The 25,572-nt window shown below is 40.8% G+C and overlaps 1 protein-coding gene across 4 annotated transcripts in view; it reads right to left on the bottom strand.

Moving 5' to 3' along the window:
* Positions 1–25,395, bottom strand: part of OSBP2 (oxysterol binding protein 2) — a 243,366-nt gene extending 217,971 nt beyond the window's left edge. For 2 of the 4 annotated variants that reach the window (XM_051973135.1, XM_051973136.1), the window contains exon 1: positions 25,052–25,305. In XM_051973135.1, coding sequence (XP_051829095.1) covers positions 25,052–25,275 — 224 coding nt within the window. In that variant the 5' untranslated portion in view covers positions 25,276–25,305. Of the gene's footprint in view, positions 1–25,051 lie in introns of all 4 variants that reach the window. The other 2 variants (XM_051973137.1, XM_051973139.1) reach the window with 2 other exon arrangements.
* Between the last annotated feature and the right edge of the window lie 177 nt (positions 25,396–25,572).

Raw genomic sequence — 25,572 nt, 5'->3', positions numbered from 1 at the left:
AAAAAAAATTAAAATAGCATGTTTCAATCTGCATTCAGACCTTTCTTTGGAGATGGAAAGCATTTTCCATCACAAGTCTTTTGGAATTGTCTTAGCTCACTGCATTTCTAAAAGCTAAGTCTATCAAAGTTGATCATCACACAATGTTGCTTGTTCTCTTGGTTCTGCTCACTTTATTCAACATCAGTTCATGTAAGTCTTTCCAGGTTTTTCTGAAATCTGCCTGCTCATCATTTCTTATAGAACAATAGCATTTCATTATATTCATCTACTACAATTTATTCAGCCATTCCCCAATTGATGAGCATCCACTCTTTGCCACCACAAAGAGAACTGCTATAAAAATTTTTGTATATGTGGATCCTTTTCCCTTTTTCATGCTCTCTTTGGGATACAGACTTAGTAGTGGCACTGCTGGATCAATATGCTGTTCTCCAGAATGGTTGGATCATTTCACACCTCCACCAGCAATGCATTAGTGTTCTAATTTTCCCACATCCTCTCCAACATTTATCATCTTTTTCTGTCACATTAGCCAATCTGAGAGTATATAGTGATACTGCAGAGTTGTTTTAATGTGCATATCTAATTAATAGGGACCTGGAGCAGTTTTATATTTGACTACCGATAACTTTAATTTCTTTATCTAAAAACTGCCCCATATCAACAGGGATATAACTAAAATCCCATCTTTTATAGGAAGCCTTTTCCCAGATAATCCCCTCTTAATTCTATGTACTTTCCCTCTGCTGATTATCTCCAATTTATCCTGAATTTAGCATTTGTATCTAGTTCTTTGAGTGTTGTTTCCCCATTCGAAGGTTACCTCCTCAAGGTCAGGGGTTGTCTTTAGTCGTTCTTTGTATCTCTAGCACATAACATAGTGTTTAACACAAAGTTCTTTGTCCTTTTTTTCTTGAAGAGGATCAGTGATAAAGTATACATCATAACTACTGGAGATGGCCCTAGATGCAGTGGAGACTTGGTCTATTTAAGCTAAGGTCTTTTACAGGTCTCATTTTGACTGGGATAACATAGTCAATGATTAAGGCTATTATTTTGTTTTTTGTTCTTGAACCACACCATGATATAGGGAGGTGATGCCATGATATGGAAATGAATTGGATTTAAGTGAGAAAGAGCTGTATAAAGTCACCAGCCTTACTTTCTCCTTCAGAACCACTCTAGCACATAATAGGCACTTAAGGTTTATTAAGTGTCTACTCTCTCCACTTGCTGATCTTATAAACTCCCCTGGTTTCAATTAATCAAGCCTACCGAGACTGATGATCTATATATTCATGCATCAGGCTCTTTTAAGCCAAAGTTTCACACCACCAAGAGCCTACTGACACTTCAAAATAGAAGGTTTCAACATGATCAAAGGTAATTATCCCCCCAAAAAAGTTTTTCTATTACCCTCTATAACCTCTATATAAGTCTATAACCTGAGAATGATTTTCCTGATTCATCAACTTGAGAATAGTAATTCCAAATCCACTAAGTTATATTTATCCCCTACTTTCCACTCACATGTTTGCTAATTGGTCTCTCTACCTCAAAATTCTGTCCCTTCCCCAATCCATCCTCCATACTTCTGTCAAAGCACTATTCCTAAAACACAGTTTAATCATGTCCCTGGCTCAGTACCAGGGGCTTCCTACTGAGTCCTTCAAATCCAATAAGAGTTTTTCTGTTGGGCATTTGAAAACCTTCAAGCCCCATTTCCTGTACAAACTGGCCTTTGTCCTGCTCCACATACACATTGCCTTGACTACTTCATGCTTGGAATGCACTCCCTGCTCATCTCCTAGCCCATGCTAGATTCCCTTGAGACTCAGTGCAACTACTCATCAGAGAAATGCAAATTAAGACAACTCTGAGACACCACTATACACCTCTCAGATTGCCTAAGGTGACAGGAAAAGACAAGGACGAATGTTGGAGGGGATAGGGGAAAACTGGGACACATACATTGTTGGTGGAACTGTGAAAGGATGCAGCCATTCTGGAGAGCAATTTGGAACTGTGCTCAAAAAGTTATTGAGCTGTGCATACCCTTTGACCCAGCAATGTTTCTAATGTCTCTATATCCCAAAGAGATCTTAAAGGAAGGAAAGGGATCCACATGTGCAAAAATGTTTGTGGCAGCTCTTTTTGTAGTGGCAAAGAACTGGAAACTGAATGTATGCCCATCAATTGGAGAATGGCTGATGGTACATGAATGTTATGGAATATTACTATTCTGTAAGAAACGATCAGGAGGATGATTTTAGAGAAGCCTGGAGAGACTGATGTTGAGTAAAGTGAGCAGAACCAGGAGAACATTGTACATGACAATATCAATATTATACAACGATCAATTCTGATGAACTGACTCTTTACAACATTAAGATGACTGATGCCAGTTCCAATGATTTTATGATCAAGAAAGCCATCTACATCCAGAGAGAGCACTGTACAGTTCTCACTCATTTTGTTGTTGTTTGCTTGCATTTTGTTCTTGTTTCATCTACTTTCTTTTTTTAATCTGATTTTTCTTGTATAGCAAGAGAATTGTATAAATATTTATACATATTGGATTTAACATATATCTTAACATGTTTAATATATATTGAATTGCTTGCCATCTAGCAGAGGGGCTGGGGGGAAGGAGGAGAAAATCTGAAACACAAGGCTATGCAAGGGTCAATGTTGTCAAATTATCCATGCATATGTTTTGAAAATAAAAAGCTTAAAAAATAAAAAAAGGGTTAATGTTGAAAATTATGCATATGTTTTGAAAATAAAAAGCTTTAATAATAATAAGGTAAACCATATCTAGCAGTGTTTTAGATATTTAATCTAATATCTTGCCATTAGTATTATCTTTAATGTAATTATTCATTGTTATTATGATTTGTTTTTTTGACCCATTCATTGTTCAGGGTATTTTAGCGTCTCTGTTTTGGTTTCTGTCTTTTACGTATGCCCCCTTGATTGACTGCCGCTTTAGTTGCATTTTGACCTAAAAATGTGCTAGCTTGAGAATAATATTTATTTTTACAAATGTACCACATGATGTTGAGAAATATGTATATTCTGTAATTTTCTCCTTCAGAAGATGGTGGAATTGTTTTCTTATCTATTTGACTATTCTTTCCTTTTACTGGATTGTTTAATCCATTCACATTTAATGTTATGAGAATTAGGTTTGTGATTTCCATCATTGGTATCTTAGTATTTCTTAGATTTCTAAAATCATTTTTTTTGGTCAATATTTTATCCCTGTGATTAGTTTTATTTAAAGTATTTTGATGTTGTGGAAATATGTATAGAAGAATTGTACATGTTTAACATATATTGAATTACTTGCTGTATAGGTTAGAGAGTAGGTGAAAGGGAGGGAAAGAAATTTGGAACATAAGATTTTGCAAAGGTAAAAGCTGAAAATTATCTATGCATGTGTTTTGAAAATAAAAAATCTTTAATAAAAATTAAAAGTATTTTGATGCTTAAAAAAAAAAAATTACTCCCTGAGGCAAGCAGGGAAGGGCATTGACAGAGAGAAGCTCAACTTTACAGTTAGTTCCACCCCTGTGGAGGTCTGGGTAAAACCAGTTTACTGTATCCAATCAGAAAGCCAAGTTATGTCAAACCCCTTAGATTAAATTTCCTCTGTAAATCTGTCCATGGCTTATGCCATCTTTGCTGAATTTCTTTTGGGTTAGCCCACCATAGTGTTCTGCCTCAGGGTATCTTTTTCCTCAATCCTCCCCCATACCTCATGGTTTCTTTCTCCTTTTTATAGCTAACTAATTCTTTTAGGGTGCTAAACTCCTCGATGGATACAGCCTGCCAGTCAATGGTGTCCTCCCACCTCATGGAAAGTTTATCTTCCTCCTGGTTAATTGGGAACTTGTCTTTTCCATCACTAACTGTTAAAGCCCCTTTCCTTGCTAACTATATGCTCTCCCAAATCCATTTCATATTTCCCACTCCTGGTGTCTGTTTTGCCTCTTCAATTTGTCTGTAACCTCTTCTCATAAATAAAAATACCTTTTGGTAAGGAGAACGGCCCTTGTGAATTCTTCACATGTGAATTGCTACTGAACCACCCCATCATTTGATGCTTACATCAATCTCATCACTTACGAGGCATGTTTTGAAAATGCGATTTGTTCCCTCTGCTAGAGTAGCCTCTCACCAATGTCTTCCCCCCTTTCCTAGCAGTGGTTTGACTTTGCCAGTCTGGGCTCTATGGAAACTGGGGCATCAACAGAGCAGCAGCCTAAGGCCACTGACACCACCCCAACTGACTGCAGTGTCTAAGTTCTTAACCACTGAACACATATATAAAACTGCGCAATCATAGGAAGTTTTTGAATATTGTGTCCCAACTCTATTTTTCCCCATTAGCCCTGTGGTTTTTATTGTTCCTTGTTACATAACATGATGCTTTGGGGAAATATTTAAACTGAGTTAAAGTAGAATTGACTGTACTTGTATGCAGGAAAGGCAAGTTGGTATAGCGAATAGAGAACTGGCAGTGAAGCCAGAAGACCTGACTCTATCTGATTTCTGGCACAACCTGGCTGTGTAATCCTGGGCAATCTCTCAGGGCTCACTGTAGACAACATCCAAAAACTACAAGTTGCAGCAAGAGTTGCTACCTAAATTGACAAAGGGAGTTTCCTCATCTGAGAATTCCCTTCCTTATTTCAATAAAATCATGATTGTAGTCTCTATTCTTACCTTATGAAACTACATATCAGATATGTCTCCCCAACTCCCCAAAGAATATAATCTCCTTGAGGGAAGGGACTATTTCATCTGTGTCCTTGTATACCAAGTCTATATAACAGTGCCTAGCACACAATAGGCATTCAACAAATGCTTACTAATTGATTGATACTGGCTACTGTGCAAATAATTGATAATAACTATGGGACAGAGACTTGATTTTTATATGTGACCACAACAAATCTAAAAAAATGAAATTTTAAAAAGCCAAACTTTTTTTTAAAAATGCCTTGTAAATACAAGCAGCAAAACTGAATTATCTCACTACTTTAGGCAGCTCAAATAGCTAAAAGCACCATTATAGCACCATAAAAATGAAAACATCATTGTATATTAAATGTTTAACTGCATGAAATACAGACAAGACTGGGTCTCTTGGAACATATTTTTGTGAGGGACTTAAGCATCCTAAGCTCATTCTCTAGAATTCAAGGCATCTAATGATATTTTTTTAATCACAACCTCTTTTTCATTTTTCTTCTCCCTTCCCCTTTCTCTGTTTTTTTATACTAAAGAAAAGCACAACGCCTGCTTTGAGGGAAAAGATTCAGGCCTGTTGGTGAGCGGAATTAAAGTTAGAAAATCTAACAGTGACAAGTGAGCAAAATCACCTGACAATATTAAAACAAAAATAGCCAAGAAAAACACTCCTTCTCTTCCTTTCTCCTTCCTCTCCAAAGATCTAGTTGCCCACAACAGAGACTATACCTGGGACTGCAAACATCCAAACAGCCCTCACTATCTTTCCCCACAAAGCTCGCTCCTTCTCTTTCCAACTTCCTTATTACTCTGGAGATCTCCACCATTCTCCCAGTCACTCCAGCTCCCAACCTAGTTGCCAGCCAGAGCCCTCCCTCACACTAAAACTCACAGTCCCTCTATCATCATGGCTCCAACAGATCTCCTTTTCTCAACTTCTCCCTGCCCTGGTGGCTGCCAGAGTCCTACAGAGCCTTGTCAGCTTTAGCCCAGATTACTGCAGTGCCCTTGTGATTGGCGTTCCTGTCTCATGACTCTGCCCCTTCCAGGGTCATTTCTGATCTTGTCACCTCCTTCCCCTAACTCAATAAATTGCAGTAGCTCGCTATTTCTGCTTCCACTATCAAATACAAAATTATCTGTTAAGCACTCGGAGACCTTCACAGTCTGGCTCCTTCTACCTTTGTAGTTCCTTCCACCTTCTCTCCCCCCTACGCTCAATGACTGAACTCCACAGCCTGGACTGCTCTCCCTCATCCCCTCCTCCAGACCTCCTACAGCTCAAACCCACATTCTCCAAGAAAGCCTTTTCTGTCCTTCAATCCCCCCCTCCAACGATGGTGCCCTCTTTCTGAGATTATCTCCTATTTACTCTATGAATCTTAATAGGCCTGATATGCTCTATGAACAAAGTTGTTTGCAAGTTGTCTCCCTCATTAGATTGTGAGCTCTGTGTTTCTGCCTTTCTTTGTGTCCACGGCACTTAACACAAGGTTTGCTATATACCAAGTACTTTTTTAAATGCTTGTGGACTAACGGATTGAACTTCCTGCCCCTGGGCACCCTGGTGACTGCCTATTCCAGAACACCAGCCTCTCTTTATTTCACTTCCTCCTCTCAAGGCAGTCCTGCACAGAGGGCTACCACACACAGCTAACCTGTCCTGGGCCTGCCCCTCGGGCTGGAGCTGTGAACCAAGCCATTCCCTCATGCTCCCAGATGAATTATGTCAACCTACTTCCCATATGTCTAAGCCTGCTCACTGTCAACAAACTGATCCTCAATCTGTGTGAGGGCAAGGACCATCTCTGCTTCTGTATTTGTATCCTGAGCTAAGCATTTAATCACTGCTTCTTCATGATGCACTGATCTCACTTGTTCTTAATTATATGCTACTTTTCATTTTACAGAGCGCTTGAATGACTTCAGTCTACAATCCAACAAGCTAAGAGAAAAAAGGCAAGGAGAACTAGGTGCTACTGACAAAGGAGGTGTTTTCAACAGAGGCTCAGAAGTGAATGACAATGAGTTGAGTACATGACACGTCATGTACATGACGTGTGTGGTACACAGCCCTCCTCCCACTCTACCCCACAGATGTCTGAGAATTCCAGCACAGGGCAGAGAGAATTTTGACAAAAGAAGGCCAAATAATTTGACTACATTGGCCTAGCACTCAGTTAAGCCCCTTTCAAACTAAACATTAGAAACACTTAATGTCAGCTACAAATTTCTATGGAAAAATTTATTTTGCTTTATATCTTAATTTCAGGGAATACCCATATTGTCTACCTTCTCCCAACATCATAGGCACTAATGTTAATATCAGATTAAATGCTTTTTCATTAGACACTCCCACACAATGCTCAGTTAAATCTGATCCCAATAAGTAAAGCTCTCCTTTCTCCCAGCAACCTAAAAAAAATTAAAAACATAGAAAAAATCCTGCATTTGCTCTGAAACTGATTTCTGCACTAGAAGTTAATATGGAAGAGTAGAAAAAGAACTTATCCAAGGCCATTGGCCAAATAAATAGTATTTAGGACTGTGGAGGGTATGGGGGTCATCCTTCAATCTTTTAATATTATAATCATGGCTTAGCTAAATTCTGCCAGCATCCCTGAAGACCCATTATTTCACTGATGAATTCCTCCTAGAACTTCAATTTAGGGGAAAGGTTTAGAGTCCAGGGGTCCTCAAACTACGGCCCAGATGTGGCAGCTGAGGACATTTATCCCCCTCACCTAGGGCTATGAAGTTTCTTTATTTAAAGGCCCACAAAACAAAGATTTTGTTTTTATTATAGTCTGGCCCTCCAACAATCTGAGGGACAGTGAACTGGCCCTCTATTTAAAAAGTTTGAGGACCCCTGGAGGCCAATCATGTTTCATGTTTCCCCTTCCCTCCCTTCTTTTCAGCTCCCTTTTATGTGATATCTGCCTCTGTTAGAATTAAAGCTCTTTGAGGTATCTCATATTAGTATCTGACTAGCATCTAGTACAGAGCCTGACAAAACAAAGACATTTAATTAATGTCTGCTGATCTGACTTGATTTGAACTGGTATTTATTAATAAGTCCTTTTATCAATAAGCAATCAAAGGACCTTGGACGAATGGCTATAAATTGATATCAACAACCATAATGAAAGAATTCTCCAAATCACAAACAATAACATTTACACAAACCAGAACAATCTTAAGGTTTCCCACATACTTAGAAAATTGGCAATGATGACAAAGATCATTATCAGAAGGGTTGTGGAAAGAAAAACCAATTAAAACCTTGGGAAGAGAGTCAGGAATTGGTACAACCATCCTGGCAGGAACTATGAAAGCAAAGTGACTAAAATGCCCATATTCTCTGACCCAGAGATTCATATTATAAATATATATGTATGTGTATATATATATATGTGTATATGTATATATATGTATGTATATGTACACCAAAAAGGCCCTTAACAAAAGAGAAGAGCTCTATATACAGCTTAATCTTTCTAGAAGCATTTTTTGTGGGAGCAAAGAACTGGAATCAAAATGGAAACTAGGAAATGGCTAAACACTTGTATACATGACTGTAAGGGAATATTACTATATTATATAAAAAATTAAATGATGCCAAAGAATTATATGAACGAATGCAAAGTGAAGTAAGCAGAACCAGGAAAACAATATGCACACTCCCTGCAACATCAGCCACCAAAAGAACAATCACCAAAAAAAAAAAATTTCCCAAAATCGAAATGTTGCAAAAATATAAAGAACAATCTTAGGCCTAAAAAAAGAGCCATAAGAAGATATGCTTCCACCTATTTCTTTGAAGTGGTGGGGTCCATGAGTGTGAAACATTTTGTATAATGTCAGGTTTTTTCCCAAAACTTTTTCTTCCTCATTTAAAAAATATACTTTGCTGTAAAGGAGAGTTCTCAAAGCAGAAGGAGACAGAAGGAAGCAAAGGAATACAGGAAGAAATCTTAATGAAAGAAAGCCACATTTTATATTCTAATCACTACTTTGAGGAGCAATCCACTTGGGAGGAAAACACATTCAAGCATGAATTAAAAGAAATGACTAGTCAAAAGACAAAAGAGACCTGGGTTTGGGTCCTGAAGGGTATGTAAGACTGAGACTGAGGGATAGGGGGAATGCATGCATAGGGAAATATCATTTACTTTTTGTGTGATCTTAGATAGTTAATTTCCTTTTTCTGGACCTTAGCTTAATCGTCTGGTAACTGGATTAGATGGTCTTAAAAGTTTCTTTCAGCTCTGATGAACTGTATTATATGAATTTGTCTCTAGCCCTCATATTCTATGACAAAAACATTCAAAGCAACAGATCAATAAATTAAACCGTAAATTGAATACAAGGATAAAGATTGAAAACTTCAGATACTTTTTAAAATAACCGCATTATTACACCATTTTTCAATTAAGCAATTCAAAAAGCAGAAACTATAGGAATGTAGCCCTAAGACAAAGATTCTACTTCCAGCTCTGGGGAGATAAGATAGAGATGAACAGACAGTCAGACCAGCATGTGCCAAGCACTGTGCTAAGCACTCAGGATACAAGGACAAACAAGGGAGTCCCTTCTACCAAGAAACTGATATTTTAATGATGGAAGGGCTTGGGGTACAGAGAAAGCAGAAGGAATGAAAGGAGATATGCAAAAGGACAGAAGAAAAAAGGAAGATTCTGGAACCATGACTGAGTACTTTCCTAAAACGGGGGTCTCAGAAAGAGAAGATGATCCACCCCAGGGCAGAAATTTCTCAGGCTGGCAATATGGCAGACACCAAGGAAAACGAGTCAGGGTGAGAGAGTGTTAAAAGAATTAGTCTCCTTTTAAGCACAGTGATAAAGATTCAATTAGCTGACAAACTAAATCAAAGCATGATTCAGGAGCAAAAAATAGTCTCAGAGCCTTTCTCCAGCAAAAGATTTTCATCTGCCAAAAATGGAAAATTGCAGGAAAGGTGCCTTTACAGTGGCATCACATAGGAAACTCAGAAAAAGACAATCTCCCCCTCTCTTCTATCTTTCAGAAATTCATATATCAGTAACAACAAAGCGGAGGTGCACTTGTCACTGTCAGCCTAGGACATGGTGCTCCTGTTTCAGAATTTAATACCCTTTTTCTCACTAGATCACAGTCATTAATTTCTTCAGAGTTAATTTATTAACATATATTTATTAATATATAACAGGTCAGATTCTGGATACATCTGTTTTTATGAGAATCAAAAAATTTCATCATTGAAAAGAGGCCCCAAAAAGTCATCTGTCTAGTCCAACATGTATTAGAAAAAGAAGCCTCAAAATCAGGTTTAAGATATTTATGGGACATCCAATTCAATGATACACAGAGATTTCTTTATTTCAGCACTTTCCCTTTGTGTCCTGCTTATTCTCTAGAGGTCACTAGGTGCCATAGTGCCCAGGACACCTCTTTCTGAATTCAATTCTGGCCTCACATGCTCTTAGCTGAGAGACTGTGAGCAAGTCATTTCACCCTGTTTATCTCAGTTTCTCCATCTGTAAAATGAGCTGAAGGAGGACTTCTAGGAAAACCCCAATTGGGGTCCGATAAGACTGAAAAACAACTGAACAGCATTTAGCCCGGCCATAGCCTGCTTTGCCTATATTTGCTTATGCCTCCTAAGTTCCTTGAGGGCAGATTTTCTGTAGCCTCTTTTGTATCTTTTTTTGCCCGGCACACCAACTCTGTGACCCCCTTGGGGTTTTCCTTGGCAGAGGCTGCGGTGGCTGGCCATTTCCTTTTCCAAAGCATTAAGGCAAACAGAGGTTAAGTGACTTGCCGGGGATGACACAGCTATAATCAGGCATCGGGTCCTGACTCCAGGCCTGTTAGGGGCCAGAACTTGAAACAAGGTATTAAGTCAGTGGAATTGATAGAGACAATGGTTATTTAGCCTGGTGCTTAACAGTTCAGTACCGGTACTTAGTACTTCCTTTAGTTCCACAAGATTCACACCTTTGATTAGAGAGCATATAAGCTCGGACTCAGCCAGAATCAGAACGAGGGAAGACAGAGAAGTGGCGGTGGTCCTCCTGTGTCCCGGACAGAAACCAAGACACATTCAGAAAACCTCAAGAAGCTGGCAGAAGCAGAGAACACAAAGGACTGGGGGTGGGAGCTCAAGCTCTCAGAACCAAGGAGAGAGATGGGCCTCTGAGAAAGCTAACCAGGCCCCAGAAAGGAGATAATAAAGGATTTGGACTTTAACTCCTGGCTACTCGTATGGTGATTACTGAACTGAAATAGAAAGCTTCTCCCTGAGACCCCAAGAAAACCCAACAAGAGAACATTGCACAGGCCTAGCCCTCTACCCTCTGAGCTACCTCGTTCTGTACAGAATGTAAGTGGTAGATGAATTTTGATTGCTGGCACTTGGATACACGCCAGATTTCCCAGAATCGGGAACTTATTGGACCACTCACTTCACTCTTGCTGTGAACTTGAAATGCAAATAAAGAAAAACTTTCTCTGGATGAGACTTTACAACACTTATAAAAAAACAATTCAATTAGGATTATGCATGATGTCATTTTCCTCCAGATATCACCAAAAACTCCACAGAAACAAGCTTTCATCCTCATTAGATATAGGTCTCAGGCCTAAATCATCTGAAATTATTCTATTAAATTGCTGACAGATATTTTTTAGAGGTAGTTTATTTCAATTTCTAGACAAAATTTTTCTTATTAATTCTAATGAAACTATTTTCTACTTAAAACATAAAACATTTCTTTATACCGAGGAGCTAGAAATTTTACCTTCTTGAGAAAATTAATGATTACTATAGCTATTATGTTTATTTCATAAATTTTGAGTCTAGAATATTACTTTTGTCCCCTTTAAGCTCAGTAATTTCTCCCTTTATAAAACGAGTAATATACATCACACTGAGGTAATACTAACCTTTCACCTTGAGGAAAAAACAGTGGTTCACTTCCTAATTTAATTCAAGATGTGTTTAGTGGTGTTTTTATGTATGGTTAGCAAGACTAGGGGAATGGTTCACCAAGGCTTTCTTCAAAATGTGATTAAAGTGCATTGACAGTTACGAAAGTTCTAACTATGACGTTTATGGCCACAGATTTTTAAATGCTTGACAAAATGAATTCACAAGTGAATTCTACCAAACGTTTAAAGAACAATTAATTCCAATACTATATAAACCATTTGGAAAACAGGAGAAGAAAGAATCCTACCAAATTTATTTTACGATACAAATATGGTACTGATAACTAAGCCTGAAAGAGCTAAAACAGAGAAATAAAAGTATAGACCAATTTCCCTAGTGAATATTGAAGCAAAAATTTTAAATAAAACACTAACAAGGAGATTATAGCAATATATCACAAAGATCAAGCAATACTGATGAGATTCTCAGCAGCTGGGTGCAGTTGGCAAAGAGAAATAAGAGTACTGATGGAATAACTGTTCTCTTGGGCAGGTCCTACCTTCTATGGAAGTGGTCCAGTCAGAATCCAAGTTATGTCAAGCCCCTGAAGCCCAACCATGTCCTGTCAGAAATCCCAGACATGTCTCTTAAGTTAAATTTCACTTATATAATCTATCTATGGCCCTCATCATCTTTTCAGAATCCCCTTTGGGTCAGTCCTCCATCACACTCTCCCTCAAGATATTTTTCTCTTTACCCCTCCTCCATGTCACATGGTATCCTCTCCTCTGATCTCCTCACTATTCTCTCTTTTCAACCCCCACCATGTCTTATGGTGTCTTCCTCCTTGTAGCAAACGAACACTTTTAGGGTGCTAAATCTCTTTTAGGATTTAGCCTGCCAACTTATCTCTTGCCAACAATCTCTTGGGGTATTTCTTTTCTCCTGGCTAATTGAAAGTTTTCCACTAGAAAATTTGCCGTTTCCATCATTATTTATTAAAACCCCTTTCCTTGCTACATACTCTCTCACTTTATTTCACATTTGCCATTCCTGATGTCTACTGTATCCCTCTTTATCTGGAACTGGCTAAAAAATAATAGTGGACCCACTGGAATACATTAAGTACGCAAGACAGTGGTAAATGACCACAGAAATCTATTGTTTGATAAGCTCAAAGACCCAAGCCTCTAGGGTAAGAACTTGCTGTTGGACAAAAACTGCTGGGAAAAGTAGAAAACAATGCAGCAAAACTAGGTATAAACCAACATTTTACACCATATGTCAAGATAAGGTCAGAATATGATTTAGATCTCATAAGCAATTTAGAAAAACAAACAATAGTCTACCTGTCAAATCTATGGCAAAGGGAACAATTTGAGATAACTTTACAGCCTAGATAATCTTGATAATAGTAAATTTAAAAGTTTTGCACAAACAAAACCAATGCAACCAAGATTAGAAGGAAAGCAGAAATATGGAAAATAATCTTTACAGCAAGTATTTCTAATGAAGGCCTTATTTCTCAAACATAATAAGAACTGAGTCAAATTTATAAGAATATGTCATTTTCCAAATGATAAATGGTCAAAGGATATGAACAGGCAGTTTTCAAAAAAACCAAAGCTACCCATAGTCTTTAAACCACTTTTGATTAGAGAAATTAAAACAACTCTGAAACACCACCTCACACCTATCAAATAGGCTAATATGACAGAAATGGAAAGTGATAAATGTTGGGAGAAGATATAGAAAAACTGAGGCACTAATGCACTGCTGGTGAGTTGTGAACTGAGACAACCATTCTGGAGAGCAATTTGGAATTTTGCCAAAGGACAGTCAAACTGTGCATATCCTTTGATCCAGAGGTATGGCAAAGAGAATATAAAAAAAAAAATAAAAATAAAAAGGGCTTAAGAGGGTCAGAACATAAAAAAATAAAAAGGGTCTATGACAGCCTATTTAAAAAATATTAATAGCAACTCTTTTGTAAAGACAAAAAATTTGAAAATTGAAATTATGTCCATCAACTGGGGCTAAACAAGCCGTGGTATACAAATATAATGGAATATTATTGTGCTATAAGAAATGACAAGCAGGATCCTATCAAAAAAAACCTGGAAAGATTTAAATGAATTGATGCAAAGTAAAATGAGCAGAATCAACAGAACATTGTACACAGTAACAACAATCTTGATGATCAACTATGAATAATTTAGTTATTCTCAGTAATACAGTGATTCAAGAGAGTTACAAAGGACTCACAAAAGAAGATGCTTCCATATGCAAAGAAAGAACTGATGGATTCTGAATGCATATTGAAGCACATGATTTTCACTTTATATTTTTTGTAGTTTTTTCCCCCTTTGATCTTGTTTCTTCTTTCACAACTATGATTAATAGAAAATGTTTTAAATGTTTGCACATTACTAACATAAATGATTGCACATAATTTGGCTTGCAGCTTTAATTTTTACCTAATTATATGTAAAGACAATTTTGACTTACTGACTGAAGGAAGCTAAGGATTCTGTGAGTCAGAAATGAGGACAGATTGTATTCCAGACAGGGGTGACAGTCTGTGCCAAGTCCAAAAAGCAGGAGATAGGATGCTGTATATTGAAAACAATTTCACTGGAAACCAGAGAGTGCACAAAGAAAAATCACTTTTGCAAGCAGCCTGAAAAATTAAGTTCAAGTCAAGTTGTAAAGGGCTTTTAAAGTCAGAATATGTCATATTTTATCTTAGAGATATTTTAGAGAGCAAGAGAAAAATGCTATGATCAGATCTGCACTTGAGGACTATGGGAGCCATTTGGAGTGTCCACAGGAAGGGAAGAGACTAGAAGAAGGCAAACCAATACACAGATGAGAAGAGAAAACCCAACATAGGGAAGGAAGCATATGAATGGAGAGACATTGGTCAATACCAATTGGCATTGGCAAATGATTAGAAATAAAGGGTGAGAATTAATGAGGAGGCCAGGTTAACTCTTCAGACTGAAGCTTAAGTGACTAGAAAGGCTTAGAGAAAAAAATCACAGAAACGAAAAGATTTGGAGGATAAAAAGATAGTAGCCTTGGGACAGCTAGGTAGTGCAGTGGATAGAGCACCAGCCTTGAAGTCAGAAAGACCTGAGTTCAAATTTGATCTCAGATACTTACTTCATGGCTGTGTGACCCTGGGCAAGTCACTTAACCCCAATTGCCTCAACAACAACAACAACAACAACAACAAAAGATAGTAGTCTGAAAAGGTAGAAAGGATTACTTTGTTTGTTTGTTTTTTGAATGATGGAGCAAGAACTGGAAACAATTGTAGGCCATGAGAAAGGAGCCTGTAGATAAGGAGAAATTAAAGAGGAGAAAGGCTAATAATGAAAGTGTACAAAGTCAAGCAAGTGACCTCCTCAGAGACTGGTACAAAGGCAGAGACAGTGGAGGATGATAGAGAGAATTGCAGAGAGAGAACAGAGGAGAAGAAAGAACTCAATGGATAGCCTCTTTTTTAGTAAAATGGGAAGAAAGGTCTACGGCTTCCAGGGAGTGAGGGGGGCAAGGAAGGCCTAAAACAGGAGAGTACGCCAAGCATTCGGAGAAGAAGAAACCTTAGTCATACTAGATCTTGGGCTGATCCTCCCCCAAAAGAAGTGGAGAACTCAGAATTGCTAACAAGCAGTACTAGCCCATGGCTACTACACTGAAATTCTGTAAACCTGCAAAGTTCACACAGATACAGGCCAAGTTCTTTGAGGCATCCCTCTGGCTCCCCATTCATCCCAAGTTATGTGCCACCTCCAGGCCCGTGGCTCCTCAGAGAAGAACCGTGTGGATGGGCAGGTCTCCAAATACATAATCATTATTATCATTCGAGAACAATATTTCTATAGTGTTGCAAAGCACTTTCCAAATGTTATCTTATCTGATCTTTATAACAACCCTGGGAGGTAAGGGCTATTTTTATCAGTGACCACATGATGCCAGACCCGAGCTTGGAGGGCAGGAGCGGGCAGAACAGACAGAAGAAGCTTCTTCTAAAGTGTGAATGAACATGAAATTCAAACTAGAAAGCTTATTTAAAACAAAACAAGCTATTGGATGCTAGGGGAACTGTGGTTATGTAATAATAAAAAATAATCATAATAATAGTGACCTAGAAAAACATTATTTCTGACCCCTACCACAAATCAGTGTGATCCAATATGGCTCAAGAGGATATTAAATGTGTAGGGTTTTATAAGTTACTGGGAAATAACTAGAAAGAACACCGAGTTTCAAAGGCTTGGATTCAAGTCTCTGCTCTTCCCCTATTGAAGTGTGGTTTCTACAAGGTCATTTTACCTCTCGGCCCTAGCTCACTCCTCTAGAAAGTGGAGATGACAATATGCATCTTCCCGTCCTCACAAGGATGTGATAAGGCTCGAGAGAGCAACGCATTCAAAACACTCTGTGCTAGTTATTATTACCAAGGGACCTAAAATCACAGACCTTTCAAAACAAAAACAAGTAAGAGAAAATAGAAAAAAAATCAGACAATAATTAGCTTAACTCATAGACTTCATGGGTGGTGATGTATGTAGGTCACTAAACAAACGGGCCAATAAACCAACAGAATACATTTCAGCCACCTCCTAATTTGGTGACATCTGGCAGGTCAATTAGCACATACTATTTTGCCAGTTTCAGGTCAAGGCTAAAGAGGACATTCTCTCTTTCCTCAGTGCACAGGAATACAATACATCCAGGAAATAGCATTGCTCCCCTTTGGAATAATTGTCTATTGATTCTGGTTTAAGCAATTTGCACTCCACAGATGATGTCCTTTTTGACAGACCTAGATAGGTAACCCCATCTCCCAGAAGGCTCCCACAAGAGAGCAATGTCAAGTTCCACTTTGCTTCCTTAAGTTCCACGCTCTGACCTGAGCCCCTCAGGATTAGACAGGTTGTGTCAGGTACCTCAGGTACCTTGAAGGTTTTATTAAATATCTTTTTCTATAGCCACTGACTGGAGTGCCACTGGCTACATTATCCCAATTTATATGGGGACAAATTCCATTTAAGTACATAACATTGGTTTGGTTTGATATAGTAAAATAAAATAGACAAAAATTTCTCTCCAACATCCCTCCAGTGTCTATAGGGCGATTATACTTTTAACCTAGCTCAATTTCTACACAGCACTGGTCCCACCAAATTCATATCCAAAGGTATCGTTGCTTATATGTGTTGTCACATAAGTCCTGCCATTGTGAGCATCAAAAATGCTGCAAAGCCCAATCTGGATTCTGACTCCTAGATACCTATGGCTTGCTCTCTCAGTCTTTAAAAGCCCCAAGGTCAGAGTCTCTACTCCCCATACCTAAAACAGAAACAAACAAACAGGCCAAGAAGGCCCCATTTCTGGCAGATCCTATGGCTTTAGAATAAGAAAACGCCCTACAATCCTTCCTCTTCATTCAAGGACTCTCACAGCACCAGGGTGCAATAAACCTTCTTGAAGATGACAAAGTTATAGCTACAGAGATGATAAAAAAGATTCCTCTCGAGGAGTAGTTAGGTGGTGCAGTGGATAAAGCACCAGAGTTCAAATCTGGCCTCAGATACTTAATACTTTCTACCTGTGTGACCCTGGGCAAGTCACTTAACCCCAATTGCCTTAGCCAAAAAAAAAAAATAAATCCTCCCCAACATAATGGTAAGCCAATCAGAACAAGTTACAGGAAGCGCAGGCGGGCTCCATTCTCTCTGAGCCACTTCCTTTATGTACCATAATAATTTTCTTAGAAAGAGCTCCCTTAAGAGATCACATTTGAGCGAGTTGATGAACCAGAGCCCCATTACACTTACATAAATTAAACAATCCAGCATTCATTTATTAAGCACTACCAAGTCACCTGAAAACAAAGAACTTTCAGAATAAAGAGTGAGAAACAGCTCCTGCCCCTCAAAAAATAAGCAGTCTAGCAAGAGAGAAAAGACATGCCTACAAATAACTAATATAAAATGGAATGTGTCCATAGGAAACGATGAAAGCACAAGGCCAGAGCACAGCTCTGCAAACTGTAGAATAGTAGGGAAGTGTGGATTCTTGTTATTATCTCAATAAGAAGTAGTGTGGACATGAGGATCACAATCCAATATTTTAAGTATTTTTACTATAACCTGAACAAAGGTGGAGAGTGAGGCAGCCGGCCCTGATCTCTAATGGCAAATCAGCTTAGAACAGCTCAAAGAGCTTCAGAGCGGGAAGAGACATTGAAGGTCCCAAGGCCTCCAAGCTCCAACACAGTGGAGCTCCTGAATCCCAGGCCCAGGCCTGTGACTACTTACACCCAGGATGGCAATCTTATATCCCTGCTGACTAAAGTTGACTCAAAGTCACAAGTTAACATGTTCTATGTTATACTGTGGTTTTGTTATTTTGCTCAATTTCTCCCAATTACATTTAAATCGGAGTGCTCTGGGTGGCACGTGGCCATCATTTGGACCTCTGCTCCATCTGTCACACTGGGGAAAGGGGGGAGGGATGGGGTTGGTGACTTTGCACAGTTCTACCTCACTTCAAGCCAATTCACACACGAGTCAGGCAGAATCCTGGGATGCTCTGGTCCTCTTTGAAAACAACATCAACTTCTACTCTCAAAAGAAAGGCTCCTACAGGACCAATACTTTTACTTCAGTGACAAAAATCTCTGCTCCCTCAAACCTACTTTCAGGTCATTCAGGCCCTAAACCTAGCAACCTCAGATAATTAGAAAAGCATTTATCAAGCACTACGTGTCAGGAATACAAAAGTAAAGAGACGGAAATAAATGGTTTTGACGAAAAATGTAGCCTAGTGAAACAACGTTCTTCACAATGTTTCTGAATGGTCAGCTTGTTATATTGTTTAGCAATGTTCAACTCTGTGAACCCCAAGGCCCATAGCCTACCAGGCTATTTTCTATTATCTCCCAAAGTCTGCCCTGCTCTTGTTTCATGATACTCCCCATCTCATCCTCTGCTATTCCCTTTTCCTTCCACCTTCAATCTTTCCCAACATTTTTTCCAACGAGTCCTGTCTTTTCATTACATGGCCAAAGTATCTGACCTTCTAGGGAATCGCCTGTATTGATTTCTTTAGGTATTGACTGATTTGACCTTCTGGCTGCACAAGGGACTCTCAAAAGTCTTTTGCAGCACCACAATACAAAAGTGTTCATGGTGCTCACCTTTCCTTCTAGTCCAGCTCTCACAGACACAGACTGCTACTGGAAAAATCATGTTTGGATTATAGTGACCTTTGTTGGCAAGGTGACATCTCTTAGCAGGCTGAGCAGACTTGTCGTAGCTTTCCCTTCAAGGAGCAAGCATCTTTTTTTCATAGCAGCAGTTGCTGTCTGCAGTGATCTCTGAGCCCAAAATATAAAATCTGACCCTGCTTCCATTTCTTCTCCCTCTATTTACCGGGAACTCATGAGACTAGATGTCACGATTTTAGTTTGATGTTTTTTTTTTTTTTTAAATGTTAGCTTCAAGCCAGCTTTTACACTTTACTCTCTCATCCTCATCAAGGGTAATTACGAAGTCATAAAGTAAAAGCTACCTTGTCAAAACTGATTTTGTGCATTAATGGAGAAACCATGTCTAAATTGAATCCTCTTGTTCACAATGGGACAGTGTCATTTCCTTTCAGCAGGATTCTGGGGTGCTGCTGGTCAAAGCAAAGGTCTTCCTCAGATTTAGGCTCTACATGAAGGAAAACTAACAATTAAAACTATCCTAATCAGGGGCAGGAAAATAACATATACAAAGAAAGCAAATTAAATGGGAAAAAAGTGAAAATCCAAACTAAACACTGTAAAATTATGACTAAATTTGGTCCCTCAAAAAAGAAAAAAATAGCTCCCTCCTTTGCAGAAATAGGGGGCTACAGGTGTAGAATGCTACATATTGAGTTCATCTTGATTGATGACATTGAACAGCCTTTGTCCCCTGGAGCTCCTCCCTCAAACTTCCAACTGAAGACAAACACAATTGAAAACACAACCCATCCAGTGCAGTTTCAGCAAAGCCGTGGCCCCCAAAGAGCCTGTCCCTAATCTGAATGTCCTTCCTTTGCTGGTCAAAAGCATCTGCTGTTAACTGCTGAATGTCCTCAACTATCAGAGGGCTCGCCTGGGTCACAAATGGCCTGCAACTTGGAGGGAGGAAGAATCTCTCTGGAGATGAAAATGATGACATCAAATAATAGTCCTTCAATGTTTTCTAAGCCAAACAGTGAGAGCCATAAAAGCTTCCCTGGGATTTTCAAAGGTATTCTGTTTCTACCAGATCCAGCTCTAGCCTGCCTATGGCCTTTACCTCTGCCCCTGAGACTTCCTGGGGTCCTCTGCCTTGGTCTAAGCATCAGCCCAGATCCAGTTCATTCTCCTTGGCCTCCTCATTCTTGAATCATTCCAGTTTGCGCTCCCTCCAGGTCTTAGGCTCCTCTCTTCACCCCAGCACCTTCTCCAGTGCTCCAAAGGACATCCCCAGAGCATAACCATCTTGAATATCCAGCTCTTCCCTCCTATCTGAAATGCCCAGAACTGTCCCTTCACCTGTCTTCTCCTGCCTGTTGTGAGGTAGATCCCTGAAGCCTCAGTGGACTCAACATCAAAAGGTGGGATAATGAGGAAGGGTTCTAGAAACGATTATTTCCTTATCTCGATGGAATTCCTTCCAATCACTAATAATCTGCTTGAACTTATTCCTCAGAGGTTGGCGTTCTCTGACCCAATCATATTTCCCCCATCAGTGATTCTGACCTTGAGGCTGTCATTGCTCAAACCCTGTCCTGTCCCCCCATTGGCTTCTCCCAACTTCCTGTTCCCCTCAACTCAACCCCCCAACATTCCCCTCTCTCACCATTCCTAGAATACTGCTGGAAAGAGCTCAACAATTTACACATGGCCTAGAAATGCTTTCTGCATCTGCCAGGATTTAGAGAGAATATTTTTAACTCCTGAGAAGACGGCGCAGCAGCTACTTATCCAAATACTGCCGCTTATAATGGAGATAACTAAGCAGCCATCCGTCCTGCCCCTTCTTTTGGTTCTTCAAGTTCCAGCTGCTCAACCTGGAAATAATAAAGGGCCGACGTCTATGTTGTGTTGAGGCGTCACAGCACTACAGAATCTGGGCCTTGGAAGGGACTTCAGAAGCCACTGAGTGGGAAAGGTCACTCTCTTAACCTATCTGACCAGCACTTGTCTGAAGACTTTTAATGAGAAGGAAAACCTCCTCTAACTGGCAGGGTGAAGAGCAGCAGCAGTTGGGAGAACGGTTTGCAAGTAATGCCAAAAAGAAAGTGATTTTCACTTTTATAACATGCAATAATGAAGAAAACCAAAGAAAGTTAAGACAAGAAAGACAATCTTGAAAAAAATATTCAGAATTCATTATATATATAGTGGGAGGGTTTTTAAAGCAAGCAGTGTGAAAGGGAGATGTGGTTTCCAAGAGAATCATCTTTTGTGTTCTGTTGTGTGTATGGAAATGTTCTTCTGTTGCTGTTAAACTGGAATTTAAAAATTTCTAAAAACCAAATGTTTTAAATAAATTTTAGGGCTAGATGTGGCAGCGCACACACCTGTAGTCCTTGCTGCTGGAGAAGCTGAGGCTGATGCATTGCTTCATTTTGCAGTCTCAGCCGCAGGGATCTCAAACCAATAAATGCCCATCCTAACTCCAGCACCAATATGGCGAGCCCCTAGGATTGAAAGACTAATGGCCTTTGTGAGGACCAACTGGAAGAAGAATTGTTTAAAGCTTTCACACCAAGCAATACTGAGAGTGGACTTATGAATGCCCAAGGCACTTCCAGCCTGGGTTGAGATAGGGAAACCCGGGCAATCAGTGAATAAATTTTAGAAATAAATATATTTTTTAAAGTAACTGTATGAATCACTTTTTGTCCACTGTATTATTTGTTTATCTAGATCTTGGGCAATTAGGTGGCACCTAATACCAGGCCTAGAGTCTGGAAGACTTGAGATTAAATCCAGCCTCAGCCACCTCCCAGCTGGGCAATTCATGTAAACCATTCTTTGCCTCAGTTTCTTCAATTGTATAATGTCTATAATAATAGTACCTAGGTTTGTTGTAAGATCAAAAGAGATAATTATAAAATGTTTAGTATTGTACCTGGCACATAGTAAAGTCTGTATAAATGATAACTTACTAACTGCACCCAAGCTATCTTAAAGTTACTGACATTTAACCCTGATAAATTGCTGGATTATTCAATGCAATCTTTAACTGCTCACAAGCCAAGATTCGCTGAAATCATGACTATAAAGTTCTTGATGACAAAGGATCATGATATCTCAACTTATAAATAATTTAATTGTTCACTTAGATTTTATTAAAAAGTACAAATTATGTAACCATGTGAAAACCTAGGAGTCACTTTGTTTCAAGATGAAGTATGAACCATGAACAAGGCTTAAGGTGTATTTGGTACCCCTGAAATTTGGAAAATGGGGAGGGAAGAAGGTTGTCTCTTCTAAATGCATTTTTAAACCAGAGATAATGTGAATTTCTTCACTTTTTCAACCCGGAACTGCCAGAATATAGGAATCGCTACCTAATTTGTTTCAAAAGCTATCCAGATCTTGCTGATGCCTAGACAATACTGACAGATATATTCCAATTATAAAAATTGATTCCCTGACTTGTAGCCAAGCAATTCTTCACTTCATCCCAAGTGTTCACAGGAACATTTAATCCACCCACATTCACTCACTCTTTTACTCAATAAATCAAGTCAATAAGGATTTATTAAGTGCCAACTAGGTGTCCAGCATTGGGCACAAAACAGCTCCCGCCTCAGAGAATTCACAAATTAATGGGGAGTGGGGGGACTGTAGACAATGATGATAAAAGCAGTACAGATTGGAGATATTTAATAGAGGAAGGACATTTGCATTAAGGAAATCACCAAAAGGTTTCCCATGAAAGGAGGGATTTTATCAGAGACTTGAAGGAAGTGGAGAGATGGAGATAAGGAGGGAAAGCATTCCAGGCCTGGGTGCTAGTCAAGGAAATATCCAGAAGGAGGAAGATGGAAGGAGTTGGAGGGTCTGCTGTGCTTGTAAAGGGGGAATAAGGTAAAAGAAGTCAAATCTGTCCTGTGTTCCTCTTTTGAGCACTTAGCACCACACCCTAGGGGGGAATACAGAGAGTGACTAAATGGAGTTTCTGCCAACTCCTTCACAGAATGAAAGAATTCAGGATCTTTAACACAAAGAAGAGATTAGGAAGGATAGAGAAGGGGAACCTAACAGTCTTCCAATATGGGCAAAAAAGGACAAAAATGTGGTTTTTGTTGCTCCAGAAAGCAGGGCTGGGACCCCAAAGGCAAATGTCACAAGCCTACTTCTGCTCATCATACAGAGCAAGTGGAGCCCTCCAACAAGAGAAGTGTTGCAGATCCAGGGTGCAAACCCCAACTTCTTGCACTAGACGAGACATCAAGCTCTGGGCTTTCTAAGGTGCCTTCAACTAGGACGCTATAAAACACTGTAAAGTTTTACAAAATGCTAAGCTTGTTTAATAGAAAATGCTCCTTCAAATTAGTGTCTGGAGCAACAATCTTGTTACTTTTTTCCTTTACCAGAAGATCTATTCACCTTCACATACAGATTACAAATAGAGAAAACTTGTAGGAAAGGAAGAGGTTCACGATTTATTGTCTGAATTTATGCAAACCTTGTAGTTGCATGGATTCTCCAACACTGATCACTAATTCTCACCTTAAGATCATAGACTCCTTAGCTAATAGGATCTGTGTCAACAAAGCGGGTCACTTGGAAAAGCACAAATCCTATGCAAGTGAACGGGCACAAGGAACACGCCTAAAAATCCAGCCTGCACATCATCTAGACAGCACAAAGAACTTTACAATTATTCCCACTCTGGAGGCATACGGATCAGAGACCCCAACAGAGCCTTTTACACGCTGGATGGACATCGGGTCCCTATGCTGGGACTTGCCTCCGCTCTTCCTAATGGAATCATGTAATAACATTGGCTATAGTGTAACCACATGTTCTATGTTGTTTTGGAGTGAATAAGCAAAGAAGTGGCATACATTGTCTCCTTCCTACTTAACAAATGACCTTTCCCCAATCTCCCAGTCACAAAAGGCTCCCCAAGAAATGCCCAGGACTTTATCCCAAGGTGTCTTTCCCTCTTCTGATGCCACAAAATTCTGAAAATCTTCCCAAAATGAATTTAATTCTATGTCCCCAAAATCTGTGACACGGGGCTTTGAGAAAGATCGGGCAGTGGTAGTGACAAGAACAATGATAAGCATTTAGGTAGCACCTTAAAGTTTGTAAGGCTAAAATGAGAAAGCAAAGCATTTTGCATTTAATCCTGGGAAGAGGGAACTATTGTCCCCAATTTACCGAAGCGACAGTGACTAAATCACTTCCTTGCCCACATTCACACAGCTCAGAATACTAAAGGAGGGTTTGAATTCAAGTCTTCCTGACTCCAGACCAGGAGCACAACCCACTGAGCCACGTGGCCGCCTCTAACAGGTTAAGCCGCCTACAAGGGGCAGATGTGCTCCCCCATAACATGAATGGTAGCAGTGGGGAGACCCGATCTATCAAACCTCTCTGGGCACAGCCTGGCATCTGCCCTGGGCCCTTCACCATCTTGTCGCTTTCCCTCCGCCTCCCCCGCACCCGGACAAAGGACCCCCCAAGAGACAGCAGGAGGGAACTCCTGGGGGCCCGATGCCCTTCTCCTTCCCCGGGAGGGGCCTTCAAACTCCGCCCCCCCTTCAGATGCCCCGCCTTTGAACCCTTTCCCATCCTCCTTCACAAACACGGTCCTAAGTAAGACCAGGATGACCAAGATGACCAGGTCACGCCTTCCTGCCCCTAGGCGACACTCTCTTTATGGGGGAAGGGCCCCCAAGTCTGTCTTTCTGATCCCTAGCCTATATCCCCGGGCCTAGTGCACACCCCCAGTACTCCAAAGCAGAAGTTCTGGGAGTGATATGGACACGCCCCCCCTTCGGGCAGCCTCCAGAACACTCAGTTCACATCAGATCCTCCCAGTTACCCCACCAGCAGGGGGCTCCCGCGTGCAGGCGCCCCGACCCAGGGCACCTCCTCTGGGGGGCGCTGTGCCCTTCCTGCCGGACCCATTTCGAAGGCGCAGGCGCATAGCCCACCGTCCCCACCCACCCAGCCAGCAGGGGGCTCCCGCCACGCAGGCATCCCGGACCAGGACACTTCCACCCGGGGGTGCTGTGCCCTTCTGCCGGAGCTGCTTCGATGGCGCAGGCGCACAGGCCGCGCCCCCGCCCCGCCCCTACCTGTAGTAGGAGAGGAGGCCGTTGCTGAGCACGAACCAGCGGCGTTGGTAGCCCTTCAGGTAGTTGGTCCACTTGAAGAGCCAGCCCTTTAAGATGTCCGGGCTGCTGCCGGGGCTGTCCTCGGCGCCCGAGTGCTTGTCCGCCAGCGCCGCCGCCCCCGCCTCCTCCTCGGGGGTCTCGGGCGGAGGCGGCAGCGTCGAGGCTAGCGGGGGCAGCGCGCTCATGGCGGGCGCCTCGGTGTGACACGACAGGCAGGGTACAGCACTGAGGAGGGACGCGAGCCCCCGGGCGCCCCCTCCGCCTCCCGGGCCGTCCCCGCCCGCCGCCGCAGCCGCTTTCCCCATAGACGCCCCCGCGAGCCCCGGGCGGAGCCGCCGCCGCCGCCGCCCACCCCCGCGAGCCCAGCGCCAGCCTGGGGAGCCCGTCACGAGGGTGGCCCCCGCTCCCGCCCGGTGCAGGACTCCCGGCGGGGGCGGGGGCGACAGCGGCGGCGACGGCGGCGACAACGACAGCGGCAGCGG

The sequence above is a fragment of the Antechinus flavipes genome, chromosome 1 (genome assembly GCF_016432865.1).
Source record: "Antechinus flavipes isolate AdamAnt ecotype Samford, QLD, Australia chromosome 1, AdamAnt_v2, whole genome shotgun sequence".
Classification (NCBI taxonomy): Eukaryota; Metazoa; Chordata; class Mammalia; order Dasyuromorphia; family Dasyuridae; genus Antechinus; species Antechinus flavipes.
Note: the sequence above shows the minus strand (reverse complement) of the source record. Positions and strands in the feature narration are given on the sequence as shown.